The sequence below is a fragment of the Phalangium opilio genome, unplaced genomic scaffold, assembly GCF_054372755.1.
Source record: "Phalangium opilio isolate 3A_F unplaced genomic scaffold, DU_Popi_V2 ptg000045l_1, whole genome shotgun sequence".
Classification (NCBI taxonomy): Eukaryota; Metazoa; Arthropoda; class Arachnida; order Opiliones; family Phalangiidae; genus Phalangium; species Phalangium opilio.
Window position 1 is genome coordinate 5766549 of NW_028324168.1, and position 22821 is coordinate 5789369.

At 36.1% G+C, this 22821-nt stretch overlaps 3 protein-coding genes and 2 long non-coding RNA genes across 10 annotated transcripts in view; 2 read left to right on the plus strand and 3 right to left on the minus strand.

Annotated features, from left to right (window-relative positions):
- LOC149677054 (uncharacterized) overlaps positions 1 to 22821 on the plus strand; it is a 76199-nt gene that overhangs the window by 33958 nt on the left and 19420 nt on the right. Inside the window, exon 3 of the mRNA XM_089838034.1 lies at positions 9031 to 10036. Coding sequence (XP_089694160.1) covers positions 9031 to 10036 — 1006 coding nt within the window. The remainder of the gene's footprint in view (positions 1 to 9030; positions 10037 to 22821) is intronic.
- Positions 1 to 22821, minus strand: part of LOC149677055 (uncharacterized) — a 114488-nt gene that overhangs the window by 23708 nt on the left and 67959 nt on the right. The gene's annotated exons all lie outside the window — the stretch shown is intronic.
- Positions 1689 to 3566, plus strand: LOC149677056 (uncharacterized). 6 transcript variants are annotated; one of them, XR_016366565.1, is made up of 6 exons: positions 1689 to 1828; positions 1920 to 1998; positions 2090 to 2235; positions 2318 to 2367; positions 2432 to 2544; positions 3429 to 3566. XR_016366565.1 is itself a non-coding variant. In XM_089838032.1 (6 exons), the coding sequence occupies exons 3-6, from the start codon at positions 2191 to 2193 to the stop codon at positions 3439 to 3441; spliced, it is 210 nt and encodes a 69-aa protein (XP_089694158.1). In that variant the 5' UTR covers positions 1689 to 1828; positions 1920 to 1998; positions 2090 to 2190; the 3' UTR covers positions 3442 to 3566. The 6 variants fall into 6 exon arrangements, 4 of the variants coding, with proteins under 4 accessions (XP_089694158.1, XP_089694157.1, XP_089694155.1 ...); XM_089838032.1 differs by having other exon boundaries at positions 2318 to 2356; XR_016366564.1 differs by lacking the exon at positions 3429 to 3566 and having other exon boundaries at positions 2432 to 3150.
- On the minus strand, positions 2990 to 4561 carry LOC149677057 (THAP domain-containing protein 1-like). The gene is made up of 3 exons (XM_089838028.1): positions 4289 to 4561; positions 3793 to 4215; positions 2990 to 3660 (listed from the first exon to the last, which is right to left on the minus strand). The coding sequence occupies exons 1-3, from the start codon at positions 4383 to 4385 to the stop codon at positions 3506 to 3508; spliced, it is 675 nt and encodes a 224-aa protein (XP_089694154.1). The 5' UTR covers positions 4386 to 4561; the 3' UTR covers positions 2990 to 3505.
- On the minus strand, positions 7099 to 8843 carry LOC149677058 (uncharacterized). The gene is made up of 3 exons (XR_016366655.1): positions 8444 to 8843; positions 7486 to 8229; positions 7099 to 7415 (listed from the first exon to the last, which is right to left on the minus strand). It is a non-coding gene; the product is annotated as an uncharacterized LOC149677058 (long non-coding RNA).

The following is a 22821-nucleotide window of genomic DNA, read 5'->3' on the forward strand; positions in this document are numbered from 1 at the left end:
TAGCAAAAGTTCTTTTCGTCATTAAACGGTCCGTAAGTCGCGTCACCAAAAACCGCTTGAAACTTTCGGCAATCAGTTTTTTATTTTTTGTTTTAAAAATACCTTTGTTAAAGGAGACTTTTTTAACATAATTCTTAGTCGGGTTCGCACCAACTTTTATTTGTCGAGAAGCGCCACCTATTTTAGGGGCCTGCAAAACCTTCTGAGTTTTTATTGAACTTGTCAATAAAGACTTGCGATTAAGTCCATCACTCGATTTTTTACTCCGAAAGAGCTGTTTTTTTTTTATATAGTACCTTTTGCACTTTGATTTGTTTTTGTTCGCTAAAGTCTTAGTTTTAGCTATGAACGCTCTTTGACTTAGTTGTTTCAAACGTTTCTTGTCCCTTCTAGCTTTTTCTCGAGAAACCATTTTGAGTTCTTAAATTTAGCACACAAAGATGTGTTTCGTTGCCAAGTCACTGAAGGTTTTCTTAGTGCGCCACAATAGGTCTATTACCAAGTCACTGAAGGTTTTCTCAGTGCGCCACAATAGGTCTATTACCAAGTCACTGAAGGTTTTCTCAGTGCGCCACAATAGGTCTATTACCAAGTCACTGAAGGTTTTCTCAGTGAGCCACAATAGGTCTATTACCAAGTCACTGAAGGTTTTCTCAGTGCGCCACAATAGGTCTACTACCAAGTCACTGAAGGTTTTCTCAGTGCGCCACAATAGGTCTACTACCAAGTCACTGAAGGTTTTCTCAGTGAGCCACAAGAGGTCTATTTTATTCAGTGTAACAGGAGCCGTAGAGAAGAAAAATAGGATACAACACAAACAAAGGAGACAGAAAAGAATACAGCACAAACAAAGAAAATATAAAAGAATACAGCACAAACAAAGAAAAAAAATCAAAATAAATCTTACCTTAATAAATCCTCAAAGCAGCAAAGTTAAGCTTAGAACGCTTTTAAAAAAGCGTAAGCCCTAAGCAGCCCTTGAATCAAAACTAATTAAAAGAGTTTGGAGAAAAGTAGGCCTATCAAATAAGCCTGAATTCGTCAAATAAATTCAAAAATGAACCAAACACGAGCACGAGTCAACGTGCACTGTACTGTTAGTCATTTAACGCGTACGTCACTGTTGTTAAATTTCCAGCTAGCATTGATTCAGTTCAGTTTAGTTTGAAATGTTATTGAAGAAATTTGTAAACCTTTTAATACGACCGCTTAGACACGAGGCTGAGCTTGAATATTGTTTTCCGTGGGCTATTTTGCGTGGGGTAGATTTATTGTCGTGTAAACGAAAGTTCCTTTAAAAATACCCCAATTCTCTCTTAGAATCTATTAATACCACTCCATGGTAACATGTTGCTAGTACTCTACGGAAAACGGTAAGACCAGGGAGGTAAGCAGGGTGGGAAATAAGGAATTTTTTTAAACTGGACATTGGGTCAGCGACCCCTCAGGCCTGGAATAAATAAACTGGTCCATGACCACTGACCAGGGTGCGTCGTCTGCTAAATTGAAGAAGTGGATAATTAAAATATATTAGCTAATGTCTGGACTATGGAAACCCTTGAATTTTCTTAGTGGTCCTGTGGACCACTGACCCCCCTCCGATTTAATTTTTAAACTGGTCCAGGCAATTTTTAAACTGGTCATTTGCCCTGTGCCACCGCCTTATTTCCCACGCTGGAGGTAAGACCTACAAACAGCGCCCAATCAGAGATGCGGAGAATAACCCTTCATTGTTGTATATGTTGTTTACTTCCTCGATTTTAGCCGAGCCTTGGTCGATCTTTCTTGTTTCTAATTTCAAGGCTGAATTTTAATTAAAGCGTATATTGTAAGAGCTTTTTTATTATTATAATTATGATTTAGTTTTCGAATCCCGCGAACGTAAGTTATGCAAGTTTAATGTTGCCGTTTCGCAATAGATACTTTGGTAACATCCTTGAACGTTAATTGTAGTGTAAACTTCAACATCGACAACGAAATGCACTGATTTAAAATTAGGTAACTTATGCGATAAGCTCAGATGAGCTTCACATCATTAATCAGTAATAATAAAGGCCAATATAATGTAACTGTTGCTTTGATTGAAAAGGGGCGCACATTAAATCCATCAAACGACTTGCACATAGCTACCATACCAACGATCCATGTTTGTCCAAAGACGTGGATTACAGTAAAAAGTGGTTAGCAAAAATGTCAATACACCATTGGATTTGGGTAGAAAGATGGAGTTTGAAGGTATTGTTAAAATGGTTAAGACCCAAATTGACTAGGATAGAAATTTGAGTTTGATTGAAACATTAAACGTATGTTTAAATAGTTTGGAAGAAAACTCGTGTGGAATGTGCAATCTGAAGAAGTTGGAAAATTGTAAGTGGAATTGAGCTTTACATTTAGTGACATATTTCTCGTTTCAATATTGCCTTTTTTGCAGAGAGGCATGATTGTATGCAAAAGGGAGTTTAGTGAAGAAAATACTGAAATTGACAAACCCTTATATTATATATACGTAGCAAATGGAATTCAAACTACATTAAATCAAAGAAGGTAATAAGAACGGGAGTTGAACTAGCAGCTTTGGCAAAACATTTTAGGAGCACACAGGAAGTTCAGAGGGAATATTTCAAAGCCAGAACATTTCAGTCAAGCCTTCTACTCCTTTTTTTAGCCTCTTTGATTAAATCAGCAGGTGAAAATTACTATCACTTGAAACAGCACGAACTCGCTATATACTGCAACTTTTAAAATTATTATGTGGTTGTGATTATTTTATGTAATCAAGTTATTTGAGAAAAAAATATTTGTTCTTATATTTTTCCGTTAAAAGCACGGAAGTTTGTTTCTTATATTTTTCCGTTAAAAGCATGGAAGTCTATTAATGAAGAAATAATGAGTTTGCTTTTTTAAATCTGTTAAGATAATAATATTTAATTTAAAGAAATTTGAAAATTTTAGCAATAGACCAGGAAATAATTAACGTGATTGCGGAAAATATCATCTCAATAATTTTGATGTTTATTTGAAATAATGTACACAGAATGAAATCACAAAAAAGGATTAAATAAAGAAAAAATAAGTGAGGCTAACTTTTCAAAAGCGGTAATGATGTTACTTAAATTTGTAAAAATTAGATAAACATTTATTTTGATGCAATTCTATAGTCATTCATTTTTAATGACATAATGTTTAGTAAAAATTACTCTTGCATTTAGTTGCTTTCTACATTTCTAGCCTGATAATCTTCAACTTCTATTGCATGTTGTTTGCGATTGACGCAAAGCTTGGAAGAAATTTAAATTTCATTCTTCACCTTTTTCTGGACTTGAAACATTAGATAACACAACAAATGTCTCTGGCGTCTACTGTTTAAAATATTAAAAAAAAAGCATTTTCCACTTTCTAAATTTTTTTAAACGTATTCTTCTTTTCAGGTTCAAGTTTTAATTGAAATGCAAGGCATTTAACTGACTGTTCTGTCCTCGTAGAAAATGTTGTTGAAAATAAACATTTACACCGAAAAAAAAATTCTTGGCCAAATGTCTATTTGCAAGATGAACAGTTTTATAAGATTAGTTTCTACTTCTTTTACTAATGTGCGGTAGCTGACATCTTGATTTTGGTTTAACATTATCAGTGTAGATTCTACTTTGTGAATGCTAGGCGCTGAATTAAATAAGAGTTGTTTGAAGTTTGTTTGTAATCAATGATCTCAGAATGTTTACGTTTCTAGCAGCAATACTCCAAAAATGTCTTTCGATTGAAACCAAACATTATGTAAGTTTAGTGTCTGAGTACCTTTTGTAGCCATTGTAATAACAGTTTGCGTAGCTTTACATTTAGTGCCAAATTTTCTTGTTGCAATACTTATTCCTTCTTTACATGGTGGCAGAACTGTACCTACATGCGCAGCGTTACCTCCAGTTGGTTTTGATTGGATTGCTGTTTCATTATCATCAAAAGTTTGAACATGTAGTAAATTTATATTTTCATGTACTGTTAGTAAAAGTTTAGAATTTGAGCTTTCTAGAAGGTCTTTATCTAAACTTGTTCCATGAATTGGTATTGAATGTGGTTTCAGTAACATCCTTTTTTTCCCTTTAGTAACGATAACATCATCTTGACTAAAATGTTTTGAACAAATAACGGACACTTTGTTCGGTCTCCACTCTTTACCACGATTTGTAGCCAAAATCCACATTTTAATTATATCATCATTACCTTTACATTGGGAAAAACTTAGCCAAATACCCCAGTCGCCCAAAAGGGCACTTTTTGTTAAGGTTTACAGTACCTTTCGGGAATAAATGTAAACTGTAGGAACCGTCTTGGGCTAGATTGTCACTACAACTTGAACATCCAAGAACCACGCATCGTTTATTATATGGCATTGTGAATAGATTCTGAAGAGATGCTTATTACTTGCTAGTCGCAACAGGTAGTTTAGTTTTGAAAATACTCAAACCGACTAAACTTTATATTAAGCTCAAGATTAACGTTACAAATAGAGTTTTAGAAATCATATAGTGAAAATCATTTTCAAAATAACAATCATGCCGAAATTATACTCTTTATTCCTTCTAAGACATCAGATTATTTTAACACCTTTTCCTCGAGATGTCGCTTTAAACAGAACAACCATCCTATACCGCCACTTTTAAAATCATGTAGTTGTGATTGTTTTCTGCCATATAAATAAAGAAATATTGTAAACCTGTCTGTAACTGTTGTTCTTTCAATTATCTTATATTTTTGATTTAAAACCACTGGAAAAGCTATATTAATGAAGAAAGTAAATTTACCGTATTCCCCGGTTTTATTCGCTGCGTGTAGCTACGTCCACCATAAAAGCGCTTTAGGTTACCGGTTACGTAGAAAGATTGCAATCTGGTACTAAACCGAGAACTTGGTAGTGGTTGCTGAACGCACTTACAATATTCAAACAACGAGACGTTTTAAAGTAAGCGGATTTATTTTTAAACTTACTACCATAGAATATGATTATAAATGGAAAATTTATTAAAAATTAGGTTTATTTTGTGATTAATTACTTCTTTAGCAGCCTTTAGAGCACTTATGGGTTATAATTTCACTTTGAAATTTTTTTAAAACGTCTTTTTCAAAATATGTAGGTTAAGCCTCGGTTAATGAGCGTTGCCTTCTTTCATGGCAGCAGCTAAGGCTTAGGGGTAATAGAAAGCAGGCAGTGCTAGCCGGTTGGCTAATGGTGAAAAAAGTGCAGTACAGGCCCGTAATTAAGATAAACGTGTTTTCAAGAAGCTTAGTTCGATTAATTCAAGAAATAATAATTCCACTTCACCCCATTTCTCCGGCCTGATTTTCAATCCCTTTAATATTTTTTACTCAGCTAGGCCTACAATTAATATGAAAATAGTCCGTAAGTGAAAGAAAGATTAGCACCATAATAATAAGGGGTCTTTATTTCAAATTCTAGTTAAGAAAATGGACCGACTTTTTAACGTAGCGGAAATCTGTAATGTAACAGTCAACATAAATGCTGGAGGACTGGGAGATGGGCTAATAAATGCCATAGGTGGGGCTCTTGCCCCAAGAGGGCGCGGGGCTGTTGGCCCAAGAGGACGCGGGGCTGTTGGCCCAAGAGGGCGCGGGGCTGTTGGTCCAAGAGGGCGCGGAGCTTTTGCCCCAAGAGGGGGCCGCAATTTTAGGGGCCGTGGACGCGGCGGAAACGGCCGCGGAGGCCGGATTAACGGTGGTGGAGGCCGTAGCGGTCGCAACGCCAGAGGCCGGCGTTGTAACAATTGTGGCCGCTACGGCCACTTAATGCGCGACTGTTGGAGCCGTGTTCGTGGTATAAAACTCATTTGATACATAAAAGTGAAAATTTACAAAGAATTATTCAATTTTCGTAAAAGGGGACCAAGGAGCCCCACAGAATTCGTTGGTGGAGGTTGGGCCTGTCCCTCCCCAAGGGGCCGGAGTGGTACCAACCCCGCCTCAAGGCGCAGGAGTGTTGCGGATGCGCGACTGGTGGAGCCGCGTTCGTGGTATAAAACTCATTTATTACTTAAAAGTGAAAATTTACAAAGTATTATTAAATTTTAGTAGAAGGGGACCAAGGAGTCCAGGAAAATTCGTTGGTGGAGGTTGGGACTGTCCCTCCTCAAGGCGCTGGGGAGGAGACGGCCCAACCTCAAGGCGCTGAGCGTACTTCGCCAAAACGTGTCGAAGAGGAGGAGGACGACGACATGTCGATGGGAGAAATTGAAAATGAAATTAAGTTGTAAGTTGTACGTTCCAAAAAGGGTGGTTGGGCTGAACAGAAGTTGGTTGGTTTGCTTTAGATGCAATTTTGAGTCGAAATAATTCTATGAGATTTTGCTGTCCAGGTCACCTTTTAAAAATGATAATTTAAGATTTTCACAGACGACCCCTTAATTAAAAATAAATTAACATTTATTTAATTCGGTCGTAAATGGTGTCAAAAATGTCATAAAGCATCTTCGACTTTAAATCGCCAATAGAGCCAACTGTAGTCTGGGTGAACCACCCTTTTTGGTACACCCTGTATAGCCGGTTTCCTGCTTACTCTTCTGCGCGGTTGCAGTTCTTCAAAAATATTTTGCATGTCATAACAATTGACTAAAGGGCTAGCGTCTATCTCACACAATAAAACTTGCAGCTATTTATATCTGTCATAAAATTGCCTGCTGACTCGCGACATTGACATTAACCCTTTAAGGAATAATTTTCAATTGTTGTAACGAGCTAAAATATTTAAAGAATTGGACGCAGGTCCCTTCATCATTATAATTTAAAATCATAATTTTAAACCATTTCCTTACAGGATTGAAAAAAAAAAAACAAGATTAAGCATTTTTTTTTAAATATTACATTTAATTTTTTTTTTCAAGTGTGTTTTTTTTAATGAATGATTTTTTATTTTATTAATATTATAAATTTCTTTTCCTAAAATGTAAATACATTTTTTTTTCCAAAATACATTTTTTTTTCTAATTACAATATTTTTCTAATTATAAATTTTTTAAATACCAAATTCTTTCTCAAATTATATTTAATTTTTTTTTTTAAATAAAATAGTTATTTCAAAAATGAGCCGTTTTTTTCCTTGCTTAATCCCTTCGTATCTTAAATGGTAACGTTGAAAGAACTGCGCTAATGTAAACAGTACTGCCATGTTCAAAACTTAATGAACTTTGTTGCAATTTTTCCGTAGATTTCCGTTGTTGAATTTTTGGTACAGAGAGAACTTTCTTGCAGTTTTTTTGTAGATATCTGTTGTTGAATTTTTTATACGGTGAAACACCATTGTTGCGTTGATTTAGCTTATAAAATTATTCTCAATAAATAATTTTATTTCCGACACGTTGCATTCAATTTTTATCATATTCTGTACTAAATTTCAGTAACATAAAGAGCATCTATAAAATATGTTAATTAAATGATGTGATTCTATAGTTTGGCTTGAATACTAGTAATTTAATCAAGTACCTAAACAATTCATAGCAATTTAGACGAATTAACAAACGGCAATGTGGAGTGTGGAACTAGCAAACAACGTAATCCTCTGTATCCCCTGAGGTCACGTTGGTAAAATTTAGCGCTGATGTAAACTTGGAAATTATTTGACTAATTAAATTACATAACGACCCTGTTAAGTGAATCGGTTACAAACTAACACCACTGTTACTTATATTTATGAATTAAACGATCCACTGTTGGTAACAAATAGTTTATAAATTCATAACGTAACAACACATACTGACTGGATCAATAGGATAAAAATTGTTTTAACGAATGATGTGGCCTTCTACTACTGCTGAGTTTCAGGATTTATAACACACACCTTCACAATTAGTAGCATTTTAGTGAGATTAACAAATAATTAAACCATGTACACCTCATATGGGAATGTTGAATCAACTGCGCTAACGCAAAGTAGCAAACACCACTCTTTTACTGCCGCAGGGTAAACACACATTTTGTCACCTTTCCAGTAGTATTTTGAAGTTCTCGAAAGTTTCACAGGGTGAAAAGAACTATCTTTACTTCAACACGTTAATAATTTGAATAGGTATGCCATTTTTTACATCAAATTCGAAGCGCACACGGTAAATACAGCATAAACAACCTAGGGTTAACCCGGTTAGGCTGTTTCTAGCATAAAATAGAGCAGACTATACGTATACAGGATTCCAAAACAAATGAGAGCCGGAAATCAGCCTTTTTAATAATCTTCAAAGAAAGAGGAAAGACACTATATGAGACTATAATTACATAGAGTAACTAAAATAGGGTAATGGCAGCCCTCTGCCTTCGACTGTATTAAGCTCTATGGGGAAATAACTTGGGGTGCCAATAGTCAATACAACTTAAGCCTTGGCCGTAAACAACGTCGAAAAGCTTACTTTAAATGATATAAAAACCTCTATTAACTGTAATTATTTACCTGAATTACTTTTCTAGACGAAAATTCGACCTGATAACGACGTATTTCTTATTAAGGGTGCTACAGTTAATTAGAAAATACATATAAAGGTGCTCAAGCTCGGATGAAATACCAAAGTAATTTGTTAGCGTCTACTGCTAAGAAATTAGTAAAAATCAGCAAGAAAGCCAACATTTGCAATTTGTCAACGTAACTTGTTAGCACCCACAAACCTAGGCCCTTTTAGTTGTCAACGAGAACGAAATGAAGAAATAGGTTTAAGCGCGCTATAAGGTTAGGCTGACTTCTGACCCAAAAGTACTTTTTTGATGTACTTTGTTAATTAGTTAAATTACAAAAATTAGAATTCATTAATTAAAAATCGAAACAGGTAAGTTTCCCATTTAATAAATGCTTGTTAATTTAGAAGTATTCCGAAAACTAACTTCGCTATAGTTTTTCCGTATGGCCTGTCTCAATTGCCTTAAAAAACCGAAAATTTTTTAATGCTTTTTCTATGGGACGCTAACCCTAAAAGGTGTGACTTTTTCTTTAACATTACAGAAGGGTGTCATGTCATATCTACAAGGGCCTACCGGCCCTGTAGAATATCATTCGTCCGAGGCACGAGGCGGGTGTTGTAGAGACTCAACAAAATTCCCCGAGGAACTTATTACGGGGCAGCAGCGAACAAGTTGAACGGGGGGATAATCAACCATTCGAAGTCAAAGCGTCGAAGAGAACGTTGTTCATTCCGGGTGCTCCGTACGTTTCATACCCGCGGTTCGCCCTCGATTTAAGTCTGACAACGGCCGCTACGTCCCCGCCGATAGAGCGGCGGATCGTTGCAACGGAGTTCCAGACGGGTTCTTCGGCACCCAACAATCGCGTTGCCGTTACGGGGAACTCGACAACAACCATGGGTGTATCGGATCCTAATCATCCCCACGAATCCGCACGAACGTTAGGCTTAACATCAGCCAGTGAATTAATGCTCGGGAACAATTACCATCATCACCCGCACCATTTAGCGGCGGCGGCCTACCATCAACGTAACTTCGAACTATTCCAACAACAATTACAAAACTTGCACCAGCACCAACAATTCTTACGTCACGTTGGCGCTCCGGGTGGTGGACCATCGCCGCGTCCGGCCACAACCGGAAGTCCAAACGCGTTAGATAGTGCGGAGAAAATACTTAAAAGTAGCGGCGTTCATGGTCTTAACAATATTCAGGAAAATAACAATAACAGTCATCACGATGATCGGACAAGTACTCGAAGAAATTCCGCGGAGGACAGTTGTTCCGACGGAGAGTTTTCGGTTGATGACGGGATACGCGATGACGTGGTTAACCATCGGTCGGAATCTCCGATGGATTGTAAGAGGCAACAAGATGCAGGTAGTCCGCCGTTGAGCAACAACGGGGATGCCAATATGGTTAACTCTTCGGGACGTCCGAACCCTAATGGTGGCGGCGGCGGTGGAGGAACCGAACCCGAGGACTTTCCCAAAAGAAAGCAAAGACGTTACAGAACTACCTTTACGAGTTTTCAACTAGAAGAACTTGAGAAAGCATTCAGTAGGACGCACTATCCCGACGTGTTTACAAGGTAAGACTTGTTTTTTAATCAAAACGTACTTATTTGCACTAAGTAGTGGCACATCCATACCATTGACTGTGCATTAAGACCTATGGTAACTTAGCACGGGGTGCCACTATCAGTTAAATCTTTAAATCTAAACGTACTTATTTGCACCAAGTAGTGGCACATCCATACCATTGACTGTGGATTAAGACCTAAGGCAACTTAACACTGGGTGCCACTACCAGACCATAATCAGTAAAATAGATGCGCTAATTCCCAACGATTAACGCCAACAAACAATAGTTTCTTGGCGCCTTTTGAAAGGCTTGTCAAAATTCCCCAATATTTCGAACCGGTGCACCGTTGAAAACCTTGCAACTACCAAAATTAAGCGGCATGCATTCTCTTTTAAACCGGTTAGAACGAGAAACTAATTTGGGGGTTGATAATTAAAATTAAACGCAATTAAACTAACTCGCATTAATGACGCCACGTCAAGAAAAGGACGAATTCATTAGTGATAAAGAATCAACGCCCGTTTCACTCCCCCTATAATGGCTAATGTTAACACCTCAAGCTAAATTAAAGGTCGCCATTTATAATTCGAATTTTGGAGACGAAAAATTTATATATATATTAAATAATTCGACCCCTCAGGCCACATTACCACATGAAACGAATTACCCATCTAGGTAGGTAGGGGAGTTTCAACGACGGATTAACTGAGCTATTATCTGACGCGACGGGCTTCCGGCAAAGTTAGGTAGTAGTAGGTAGGGACTTCTTTTTCCAGAACAATTTGGTGTCAGATATAATAATGGATCTGGTAAACTATTTCGGCATCGGGACATACAACCAACAGTTCTTAAAAAGAATTAAAATCGAGTTATTAGATAATTATGTCTGATAGATTTTCGTGACTTTAAGATCTCTCATAGTAGATAACAGATATAAAAATTATCATTTATAATTGTATAATTGAGTTTCCAACATCGAACTGCAAATATTACCTCCGGGTGCCGAAATTTTAATGATTTAAGCTAAAGAAAAATGAAAATCAATTCCAGTCTCGTATTGGCACCGAATTAAAGGTACGGTAAAACAGAGATAGTTGTAAGTTTGACACGCGTGTACTTCCAAATACTTTCAATAAACAACATTGGACAGTTTAAGATAAATAATTAAACGTCACTTCTAAATTATAACCTGTATTTCCTTGTTAGATAACCTACTCAATTATATATTAACTTGAGAAAACAGAAAAGTGAAAGTAAACAGAGGAGGAGGGTCTAGACTCGCCATTTTAATTACATTAGACAAATTAGGATTAAAGTAAACGTCCCGTTCATTTGGAATAAAAATTATTTACTTTCGGAACGCCAACAAACCTGTTGCTTATATAGTTTCAATCATACATGAATTTATATCAATTATCGCGTGAAAAACACAACGTAGTACGTAATTAAATCGCATGCAGGACCATATTTCTGATCGATTGCGTTAGATGGGTACTGCCAGAAGTATATAATAATACTTCTCTTCGTGAGAAGTGTACCACCACAAAGCGGGGTAAAGTAATTGTAACGTAATTCTTCTACCCAACATCAGATTAACATTATTATAAGGTTAATTACTAAACCGAACAAACAAACGCGATAAATAGTTCCCTTATCATTATACTCTATTAGCGCTTAACTATTTGCCAGCCAAGGCGCATGCGCTTGTGTATTTTTGTTCCGAGTCAAGACAATCAAGGTTTGTTGGTTAATTGATTGCTGAGGATTTAGTACTGGCCAAACAGTTATAGAATTCACCCTAGCATCTGAAGTAAGATGAGCGGGAGAGCAAACGAAAAGGGCTCCCTCGCCTGAAAAAAATCATGTTACAGAGTGTCATACTTCTTCTATTATCCTCTTCTGGTACTTCCCAGAAAGCAACCCCACTATCATAAGGGCCCTTGTAATGCAATTGAGACGGCACTGAATGCAACAAAGATTTATAACAAACATTTTTGCGAGAATTGAAGCGATTCACTTAGTTCTGTCAAATAGCGGGCGCCGCTTTAAATGAATCGGTATATTATGGTTGTTATTAGGGGAGGGAGAAATTGTCGGGAATATTAAATTAAGGTATATGGCTAAGCTAGCTAGCTTGCTAGTTCCCAGATATTTAATTGACTTAATAAACAGAGGACTTGACTAACAAACTAATCACGCGATGTGTGTGTGAGCAAGAACTCGCGCCAAGTATACTGTGTTGTTATTAACTATATGGAAATTGGAATACAGCCTAAATTAAATATTTAAATAGCGTATTAGGTCTGGTTTGGTTGTTACTTCGCATAGATAGAAACGTGTTTGGTGTCTTGGTCTCTCTCACAAATCAATTTCACGTGTTCAGTATTCAAGGTCATACATAGTGTTTCTGATAGGTCAAAGTGAGTGGAAAGCGCTCAAAAAGCATCATGGGGTCTTAGTCTACAACATTTAAAATTAAGTGTTTTTAATTATATCATAGGTAGGTAATTTCAATATAATTAAACTTTGGATGTTAGTTAGTACAAGTTGTATAATTTTGAACATAAACGCAATCGGCGGAGTTTAATTGCTACTATATATTCTTTAATATTGTAGATTAATTTTAAATATTAATTTCAACTAGACAATTCCAATATAATTAAACTTCGGAGGTTAGTTTAAATTAGTGCAAGTTGTATGATTTTATACATAAACGCAAGCTGCGGAGCTTAATTGGTACTATATGTTCTTTTTAATTGCTCATTTTGTATAAAGAAAAAGATAATATATATTTTTGCGTGATATTCTTGAAATCCTCTTTAAAAACATTAAACCAAGCCATCCACGTTGCAAATATAGTATCACCATTTTACAGTTATTCCTTTTTTTCTATAAAACCCAAGGGATATATACCATAAAACGTTTTAGTCATCAAAACTATGTCGTAACTTTTAAAATTACAAGTTATAATAACGAATATGTATATTTTAAACAACGCAGCAATCCCAAAAAAAAGGCCCAAAGGCAGAGAAACACATACACAAACAACATTATATTCTAGCCCTCAATTTAGATTAAATAAATAACCGAGTGAGTTTCTAGATTTCCCTAAACAGTCGTTAGTGTCCTACCCCCCCTCCCCAACGCGTAATCTAACTTAACATTATCTTTCCCTTAATTACTCTGCATTAAATATACATAATACCTTCGCAATTTCTGTATATCGAACCAGCAAGAATGCATAAAACTTATAGGAATACATTGTGCCCCCTTTAATTCCATGTTAATATCTAGGGGGGTTTTTGTGGGCCGGGCTTGATGAGAACTTACAATCCGTCACGCCACGTACAGAGCCGGAGACGTGACGTCAATATTGGTAGTCTAAACTGTATGGCCCATAAGCTGACGACTTAAAATATGGTTGCGCAACGAGAGAGATTACGCTAAGTAAAATCCATCACACATAATGATTGGTCTATAAGCTCCTCCCACAAATACCGCCTAGATACCTTGCGAAAATGGTTTTGGCTACACACAATAATTCCTATTACAGCCGTATGCATTCCTGGTACCAGATATGACGTTCAAAATCGTGCCAATGAATTCTGATGTAAAGAACAATTAGGTTATAAACCTCCCCGGCGTTTGATAAAAGTATAATTCGGTATAGAACTAGCAGCCTATGGAATGGACAGTGGTCACGCTATAAAGCGTCCCAATGGGACTGGCTATCTAGTATTGAAGTCCTTTACGATATATTGTCTATACCTTCTGTATATCGTTATCCCATGGGATATTTAGTCAGTTTTTTCGGGCTTGTACTAAGTTATGATTAGAAATTTTGGTTCCATTAAAGTTACACGTGCACCATTTCGATAAGAATTCACGCGATACCTTTTTACTACCTTTAATTATTAAAGGTATTTTTGGTATGAATTTACATTGTCAAAGGCGAACTTAAGTTTAGCCGTAACCTTAATTCGAAAGTGTCTATATTCGGAACAATTTCTACCCATGATTAAGTTTATGTTAGCTTTAATCAAGTCATGCTATATTGCCAAATGATACTAAATATTATTGCACGGCGTTTGTTTCCTAAAATGAGATTTAAACTCGAGTTGCCTTTATTATATACGCTTTTTTCTTTCTTTTTGATATCAAGAATTGGTTTAATTCTACTTGGAATATTAATATTAACATAAGTTCATAAGATATGTTCCTCCATAAGTTTCACTAGTTACAAACTGTATCTTGCCATGAAGTGAGGGAGGTAGGTCATAGATTCAGGGTAAAGCGAAGACGCCTGGTGAGGCCCTGTCAAAGGCTTAGTAATGCAGACTAAATAGGAAGATGGAAGTCCTGCAAAATTAACCGAGTGTAGGACTTCAATTCTTGCTTGTCGTTCTCGAACTTGCTCTCTAGCATTACAAACTTGTATAGTTAGTGTCATACTTATATAGAACATATCTTATAAACTTATGATAGTCCCCGTTTTACTTTATAGGAGTGGTATGTAATTGTACGCGTGATAAAATGGAATATATTCATGATTATATATAAATATATTCCTTCTAAATTGCATTGCAAAGCCAATGTTTTATTAAGGGTGTTATTATAACAATGTTTTCTTTGCGAGTTGTATACAGAAATTGTTGTTTAATTATGAACAACAATTCTGATATCTATATTTTCCCCCTATAGCAAACACGTACAATTTTATAATAACCGACACCAACCAATAAGAGGGCTGGAATTTGAAATATTACCTTAGCTCGATTTTGATTGGATTAAAAAGAAAAGGATTTAAATGACATTTTGCGTTTTGAAAACTGATAAGAAATAAAAATCAATAAAAAATAAATAGAATTTAAAGAAATATAAATTTAAAATTTGAAACATATTTTTAAAAAACTCAAAAATTAATCAAATTTCGGGCAGGTCAAATAAACCTTTCAAAGAGTAAAAAAACTCAATTGGAAAAACTGTCAAACTAAATAATAATAATATTAACAAAATATGCCCACGTCGAAAAATGTCCTAAAAAACAACCCTTTTAATTTAACATAATAAAACACACAGCCACAAGAACAAAAATAAAAAATGTTTAAATTAAAAAATATTAAATTTTCCTATATAAACTATATCAAAATTAACCTTCTAAAATATAATGAATTTGATCGTAATCTTTTCAATAGGGTCATATAAATTTTGAGGCGGTGTTGGCGTTTCCTTGTTAAATCAAAATCTAACCATGTATAATAATCCTACACACATTCCTTTTATGTGATAGTTTCTAACACACACACACACAAAAATCTATTTTTTATATAAATACATATTTTACCAATATCGGGGTCAAACAATAATGGCTTTGAATATTGAATGCTAATCGAGGTAAAAAAATATAAAATATAAGCCTTAAATTGCTTTTCGATATCTTAACAATACGGAAACTATATTCAATGTATCAATAATTGATCAATTTATTCAACTATAAAAAAGGGGAGTTGAATTTGGGGTTGAAATGATAACGCATGCAAAGCTTATGACTTACTGTGTTAAAGTATGATCAGATCACGAAGGAAGGATATTAGTGGGTGCCTCCCCCCCCCGAGCTTCGTACACGTTGCAATCTTAGGATGAAATTGTGTGCAGGTAATCAGAAGTATATTAAACACCAAGTATATTAAACTCATGAGTGAGTTAGTATTCAGTTGTTTAAGTAGTACGTCACACCCGCCTAAGTCTAACCACGGTTCTGGCAGCCATAGTGGTGGTTTTCTATCCCTGGTCAGAACCCTCCTGTTATACGGTTCTGGTAGCCATATTGGTGGTTTTCTATCCCTGGTCAGAACCCTCCAGTTATACGGTTCTGGTAGCCATATTGGTGGTTTTCTATCCCTGGTCAGAACCCTCCAGTTATACGGTTCTGGTAGCCATATTGGTGGTTTTCTATCCCTGGTCAGAACTCTCCTGTTATACGGTTCTGAGCGCCATATTGGTGGTGATTTTCAGCTTTCCTCGATCCGCATTGAACTCACAAATATCTTACTAATCTTACCTCCTCCCCAAACCAAACGAAAGCCCTCTCTATCAATTGTTAAAAGTTAATCAACTTCTGAGGAACCAGAAAAAATTGAAATTGTAATATTCATGATTTTCATACTACGTATGTTCCAAGCTCCCCCGCGCGAATTCGATTGGATAAAATCAAACGTATAGAATAAAAGGCATCCATGATTGCCTAAGCGTGAATGTTTGCACGCGACATGGCTATCAATTTCAATCACCAAATGAAATGACCTACAACAAAAGGAATATTCATTTTATAACGCTGTTTAATAGACGTATTCAGCCGTGAGAAATTTAACTTTTTTCTTTACTTCTTTTTACGTGAATTTTAAATTAGTTTTTCCAATTTTTTTTTTAAATATTCATTTATTTTTCTTCTTCTTTGGTGACCAATTATTTTAATAATATTTTGTATCATCGTATTATCATAATTTTAAGCATGATTTGCTTGTAACGTTGTTATAAAATGAATATAATTTAAAATTTGCGATATGGGTGCCTGAACATGCATGCATGCATTTATGTAAATTTCATATCTTATCATTATTATTATACATTTATGCAAATATGGTGAGTGACGTTACATAAGTGGAATACTTATGGCACGCGCTATTGGGCAGTTGTAAACAGTTTTACATACAAAGAAAGGTTGATTAGTGTATGTGCATCTTAGAGATTTTCTAGCAGACACACTTCGATTGAATCATAGTTCGAAGTGGGGTATTGTCGGTTCGAAGCGGGTTTTGTCGGTTCGAAGCGGGTTTTGTCGGTTCGAAGCGGGTTTTGTCGGTTCGAAGCGGGTTTTGTCGGTTCGAAGCGGGTTTTGTCGGTTCGAAGCGGGTTTTGTCGGTTCGAAGCGGGTTTTGTCGGTTCGAAGCGGGTTTTGTCGGTTCGAAGCGGGTTTTGTCGGTTCGAAGCGGGTTTTGTCGGTTCGAAGCGGGTTTTGTCGGTTCGAAGCGGGTTATTGTCGGTTCGAAGCGGGTTATTGTCGGTTCGAAGCGGGTTATTGTCGGTTCGAAGCGGGTTTTGTCGGTTCGAAGCGGGTTTTGTCGGTTCGAAGCGGGTTTTGTCGGTTCGAAGCGGGTTATTGTCGGTTCGAAGCGGGTTATTGTCGGTTCGAAGCGGGTTATTGTCGGTTCGAAGCGGGTTATTGTCGGTTCGAAGCGGGTTATTGTCGGTTCGAAGCGGGTTATTGTCGGTTCGAAGCGGGTTATTGTCGGTTCGAAGCGGGTTATTGTCGGTTCGAAGCGGGTTTTGTCGGTTCGAAGCGGGTTTTGTCGGTTCGAAGCGGGTTTTGTCGGTTCGAAGCGGGTTTTGTCGGTTCGAAGCGGGTTTTGTCATGCTTTCCACTCGAAATGAAGGAGTGTAGGGCAAATAGTATGTCCTGAACTGCGCTAATGCAGCTTAAGTGCACCCAAGAGTTTGAGAGTGCGAGTTTAGGTAGCAGATCGCAAGAGGGGAACAAATTGTCCAGTTATTTTTAACAGAGTACAGCCGTAGACTTCCATTAACGTATAGTATATATTCCATTAAGCACTTTAAAGAATTGATGATGAAACTGTTTCGTGTAACGAGGCAATTATCATTTGATAATAACTTAATTACTCGATTTCAAAGCGAGGCAACAAAAGTATAACAAACAACAATACGATGCAATGCGTGATCACCCATTGAAAAGGTGTAATGACTTTTAATGACTTAATATTGTGCGGCTTCCAGACATCTGCAGCTTTCAAGTCCGATTGAAAATATAATAATAACATACAATGATAGAGACGGTGGTTAAGTAAACAGTGTCCCTGCATTTAGACCTTACATTTCATCGTGAACAAATATGGGTGTAATTGAGAGTTGAAGGCACGGCGCATGCTTCTGCGGGTACATACATGCTCTTTTTGTAGATCCTTCGGTATACCAAGCGGTGCAGGTAAAATGTTTTACGTAACATTGGAGTCCATGCACAAACAGCGAGTGTAATTACTGAGCAGGCGTTTTATAATAAACGAGTGGGACAGACCAATCGTGCTCTCATTTTATCTCGCGCAATTTTTTTTTTTAAGAAATAAATCGTGATTGTTTAAACCCCGTGACAGCTGTGTTCTACCTTAAATTTGCTCACCGTATTTAGTTTTTAGGCTTAACAATTTTACGCGGTATTATTTGCGTAACGTTTCGGTTCGATTGGTGTTTCAAAGCCAAACAACCAATTTTGGGTGTATCATGTTATATACGTATCTCTCCCCAACCCAACTATAGATACATATACACACACGCCTTGCTCATGACTTCAAAGACTTCAAATTGATGGTTAATTTAGTGGTTAACCGCGTATTATAATAACCATATTTGTATTAGTTATATACTTCGAAATTTTGATCCAACTTCTGGTTTTATTTACGTTTTGGTTTATTTTGATTACAGATATAATTTTAATGAATTCTATAAATCAATCTTCAAGCTACACTATAGTTGCCAAAAGGTAGATAAAAAGCAGACTATAGAGGACCAGATATCATTGGAAATTTTAAAGAAGTCCAGGTGTTTAACCTAAGGGTCATTCCACACCTATTCGAACGACCATGTTACCATGGGTCGGCCGATCTTAATGAAATTTTAACCACGTTAACTATCAACTATTTGATGGTGAAAGCCCAAATTTTAGCCCAAAATATTAATTAGAACCAAAAGTAGAGGCTTTTGAACAAAAGTCACGTTTTTAGGTGTGCGCCATGACCATATTCGTACCCCTAAGCATAATGTTGAATAACTTTTTTGCATTTTGATCAAACTTTATAATATTTTCAGATATAGGGTAATATAACCAGTAGATTTCAATAGTGCTAACGATATGTCTCTAACTTGAACGGTTCTCTCGCAAATAGGGGTCCATTTCAAAATTTCGAAGAGCGGGGGGTCAACTTTGAAGCAAAACTCTACAAAGGCGTTAACTTCGATTTTTTAGTTTTTATAAGGTATCGATAGCCCTATTCCTAGGCTTTAAAGTGATACCAGAATTGTTCGTGATATTTTGGTTTTAAGGCACAAAAAACGTAAAAAACCAAATTTCAAGTAAAACGCACTTTTAGACAAAATTATTTTTTTTAATTGCGCGATGAAAACCAATATTTAGCCATAAATAATACTTGTGCATTGTCTAGGCATATTTTGAGAATTGTCAATTACCCTAAATATGCCTAGAAAGTTCCGATTTAACTTTGTCGCTCTTCAAAAACCTGCTAAAGGAAGTAATTTTCTTCTTTTATGGCTTCCATCACTGAGGCCACATACACGTCTTTATCGTATTTTGCTGTTACGAACTCTACAACAGAAATATCATCAAATGTAATTGTATTCACGTTGGCATCAACAGAAATATCATCAAATGTAATTGTATTCACGTTGGCATCAACAGAAATATCATCAAATGTAATTGTATTCACGTTGGCATCAACAGAAATATCATCAAATGTAATTGTAATCACGTTAGTAGCAACATCCTCATCTATTGCGACCATAACATTTGTGCTGAACGAATCACTTGAAATTCTGTACCTTTGTAATTCCCTGTGTGAGTTGGGAATGAGTGGTGGCTTCTAGGGCAAATGACAATACAAGCTTCTACCATTAACTGTTTCATTAAGTCCATAATATCATACATTAAGGTAATTTTACCACACTTCACACATCTGCACTGCTTTAGCGATGTAGATGCTTCGCAATACAAAAAATGCAAACAATTTAGGTTTCCACTATTCGGATTTTGACTAGCCGCAGAATGGAATTCCTTTGATTATTCGCATGGTAAAAGCCCCGGTGACGGTATTGTTATGTCGTGCTTCCTTGCAAAACATTCTATGAATGGCCAGCAAGAAGATTTCTTGTACTAATTTTTTTACATTTTGAAAGAGGATGTTAAACTTCATCAACTATCTCTTGAAGAAAATCTTTCCAAGGCTAATACTGTCATTGGCCCTCGAAGCCACCATAAATTCATTCCCACATCACACAGTGAATTACAAATGTACTTGCACGAGATTCGTTCAGCACAAATGTTATGGTCGCAATAGATGAGGATGTTGGTACCAACGTGAATACAATTACATTTGATGATATTTCTGTTGTAGAGTTCGTAACAGCAAAATACGATAAAGACGTGTATGTGGCCTCAGTGATGGAAGCCATAAAAGAAGAAAATTGCTTCCTTTAGCAGGTTTTTGAAGAGCGACAAAGTTAAATCGGAACTTTCTAGGCATATTTAGGGTAATTGACAATTCTCAAAATATGCCTAGACAATGCACAAGTATTATTTATGGCTAAATATTGGTTTTCATCGCGCAATTAAAAAAAAATAATATTTTGTCTAAAAATGCGTTTTACTTGAAATTTGGTTTTTTACGCTTTTTGTGCCTTAAAACCAAAATATCACGAACAATTCTGGTATCACTTTAAAGCCTAGGAATAGGGCTATCGATAACGTATAAAAACTAAAAAATCGAAGTTAACGCCTTTGTAGAGTTTTGCTTCAAAGTTGACCCCCCGCTCTTCGAAATTTTGAAATGGACCCCTATTTGCGAGAGAACCGTTCAAGTTAGAGACATATCGTTAGCACTATTGAAATCTACTGGTTATATTACCCTATATCTGAAAATATTATAAAGTTTGATCAAAATGCAAAAAAGTCATTCAACATTATGCTTAGGGGTACGAATATGGTCATGGCGCACACCTAAAAACGTGACTTTTGTTCAAAAGCCTCTACTTTTGGTTCTAATTAATATTTTGGGCTAAAATTTGGGCTTTCACCATCAAATAGTTGATAGTTCACGTGGTTAAAATTTCATTAAGATCGGCCGACCCATGGTAACATGGTCGTTCGAATCGGTGTGGAATGACCCACAACCTAACCAAACCTAACTTCAACTCAACCTTAGTTAACCCTAACCCTAATTCAATTACGGGTGGACAAAATCAAACCTTCAAAACAATAAATAAATTATCAAATAACATACTAAAACCTTTAAATTAATTAAACTATTTCATATAATTAAGAAATGTGTAAAATACTTGAAGCGTGTTCAATTACAAAATTAGTTTGAACCCAAGCAACACGCCATAACGTTTACGTCCAACTGCAGGCTGCTCGCTTTCGACAACAGAACTTCACGAGTAGTTAAATTTCACTATCGTTAAAGATTGAAGGAAAGATATGTACATACATACATACATACAAGGCGACTGGGCGGTGTCGACAAGCATTTAAAGGTATATGCGTGACACAAGCTATCATGTCCCCATAAACATAAAAGAATTTGGCTAGACGCGACACGACGCGACGCGAGTCTCAAATGCTCATTTTCCAAGCGAACAACCACGAGATTACGATGCAAACCTAAAGATTGTACGCTTGAAGGATGTCAAAACATTAAATAAAATTAATGCTAGGAACCATTTGATTGGCTAGCTGTTACGTCGCGTACAAATAGGGTCTAATAGTCATAAAAAATTCTATTGTTTTTGAATACTGATTAAGGAACCCGAAATTATAGGGGGTGCCTGCCTCTCTGCCTCTGCCTTCTTTCAGGATGATTATTATTATTATTTGGCAAAAAGAATCTATTTAAATTCCACCCATTTTGATGATTGGTGTTTAAACGCATGAATGTGCATTTAAATGGGCATATAATCGCAGGAACCGAATTGAATTTTTATTTATTTATGATTATTTTGTTTAAAATGGAAATTCTAAATCCCTGACGAGGTAATAAAAATCAATTTAATATAATCCGAGGGGCCACTCACTTAGCGTAAACGGTGGAGACGACTCTACCTTTTCTGTACTAACGGGATTACGCATAACCTTGAAGTTTACTGCCCTCGAAAGTGCTTAAATGATTACTTGTAGTCCAAAATTTGTTTCCAGAGACTCTAAGAGTGAATATCCCCTCGATCTAATCAACCCGTAATTAGTTCTGAATTCTTTAACTTCAGGTTGATTAAACTCCCTTGTATAAAATTAAATTAAACGCGATTAAACACAGTTTCGAATTAAGTGTTTTCTGATGCAGGTATTTCAAAAAGGGTGGTAGAACCTGAAGTATACAGTATATGTTATGTGGAGCAGATTTGGTTCGTTTAATGGCATTTTACGAATGACCCCCTAAAATTTCCGTAAGAAACTGAAAAACAATGCACATTTAATTAAGGGGTCATCCCTAAAACAATCCCAGTTATAATGAAGTTATTTACGGTGCCCCAAAATCAGGCATAGAAGTCACATTTTCGACTCAAAATCGATTTCCTATAGATTCTACTGTACTTTGGAACAAAGTAACAAACACTCTGTATTATTATGGACTTCAGATAAAACGTATAGCCATTATATAACTAACGCAGACTAAATAAAATAATTTTGTGTTGAATATCCGGAATATGCCCGTATACAAAAAACTTAGTGTTGTTCTTTTTTTTAGTCTCTCTTTTAAAAAGGGTTATACCTGTAAAACTAGATACAAAATTTAAGCTTTTCATTCATAGCAATTTATTTTTTTTGCGATATAAAATAAAAAACTTAATAAAAATAAGAGCATAAATTTAAAAAAAAGGGGGATTTCCTAGTGAGATGACCCTGGGTGACCTTTTCGAGAGACTGCAAAGCTAGCTGGCTAGCTTATAAGGACTAAATACTTATATAATTCTATATATATATATCTTTGCGTGCAA

What these genes read in the sequence shown, in the direction of transcription:
- LOC149677056 (XM_089838030.1), top strand. Translation starts at nt 2,191, where the DNA reads ATGTCAATACACCATTGGATTTGGGTAGAAAGATGGAGTTTGAAG. An exon ending in TAGAAAGATGGAGTTTGAAG is followed by an intron (nt 2,236 to 2,317) that starts GTATTGTTAAAA and finishes ATGTTTAAATAG; the next exon opens with TTTGGAAGAAAACTCGTGTG. An exon ending in TCTGAAGAAGTTGGAAAATT is followed by an intron (nt 2,368 to 2,510) that starts GTAAGTGGAATT and finishes ATATATACGTAG; the next exon opens with CAAATGGAATTCAAACTACA.
- LOC149677057 (XM_089838028.1), bottom strand. Translation starts at nt 4,385, where the DNA reads ATGCCATATAATAAACGATGCGTGGTTCTTGGATGTTCAAGTTGTAGT. An exon ending in TTTACATTTATTCCCGAAAG is followed by an intron (nt 4,216 to 4,288) that starts GTACTGTAAACC and finishes CCCAATGTAAAG; the next exon opens with GTAATGATGATATAATTAAA. An exon ending in TATTACAATGGCTACAAAAG is followed by an intron (nt 3,661 to 3,792) that starts GTACTCAGACAC and finishes TATTTAATTCAG; the next exon opens with CGCCTAGCATTCACAAAGTA.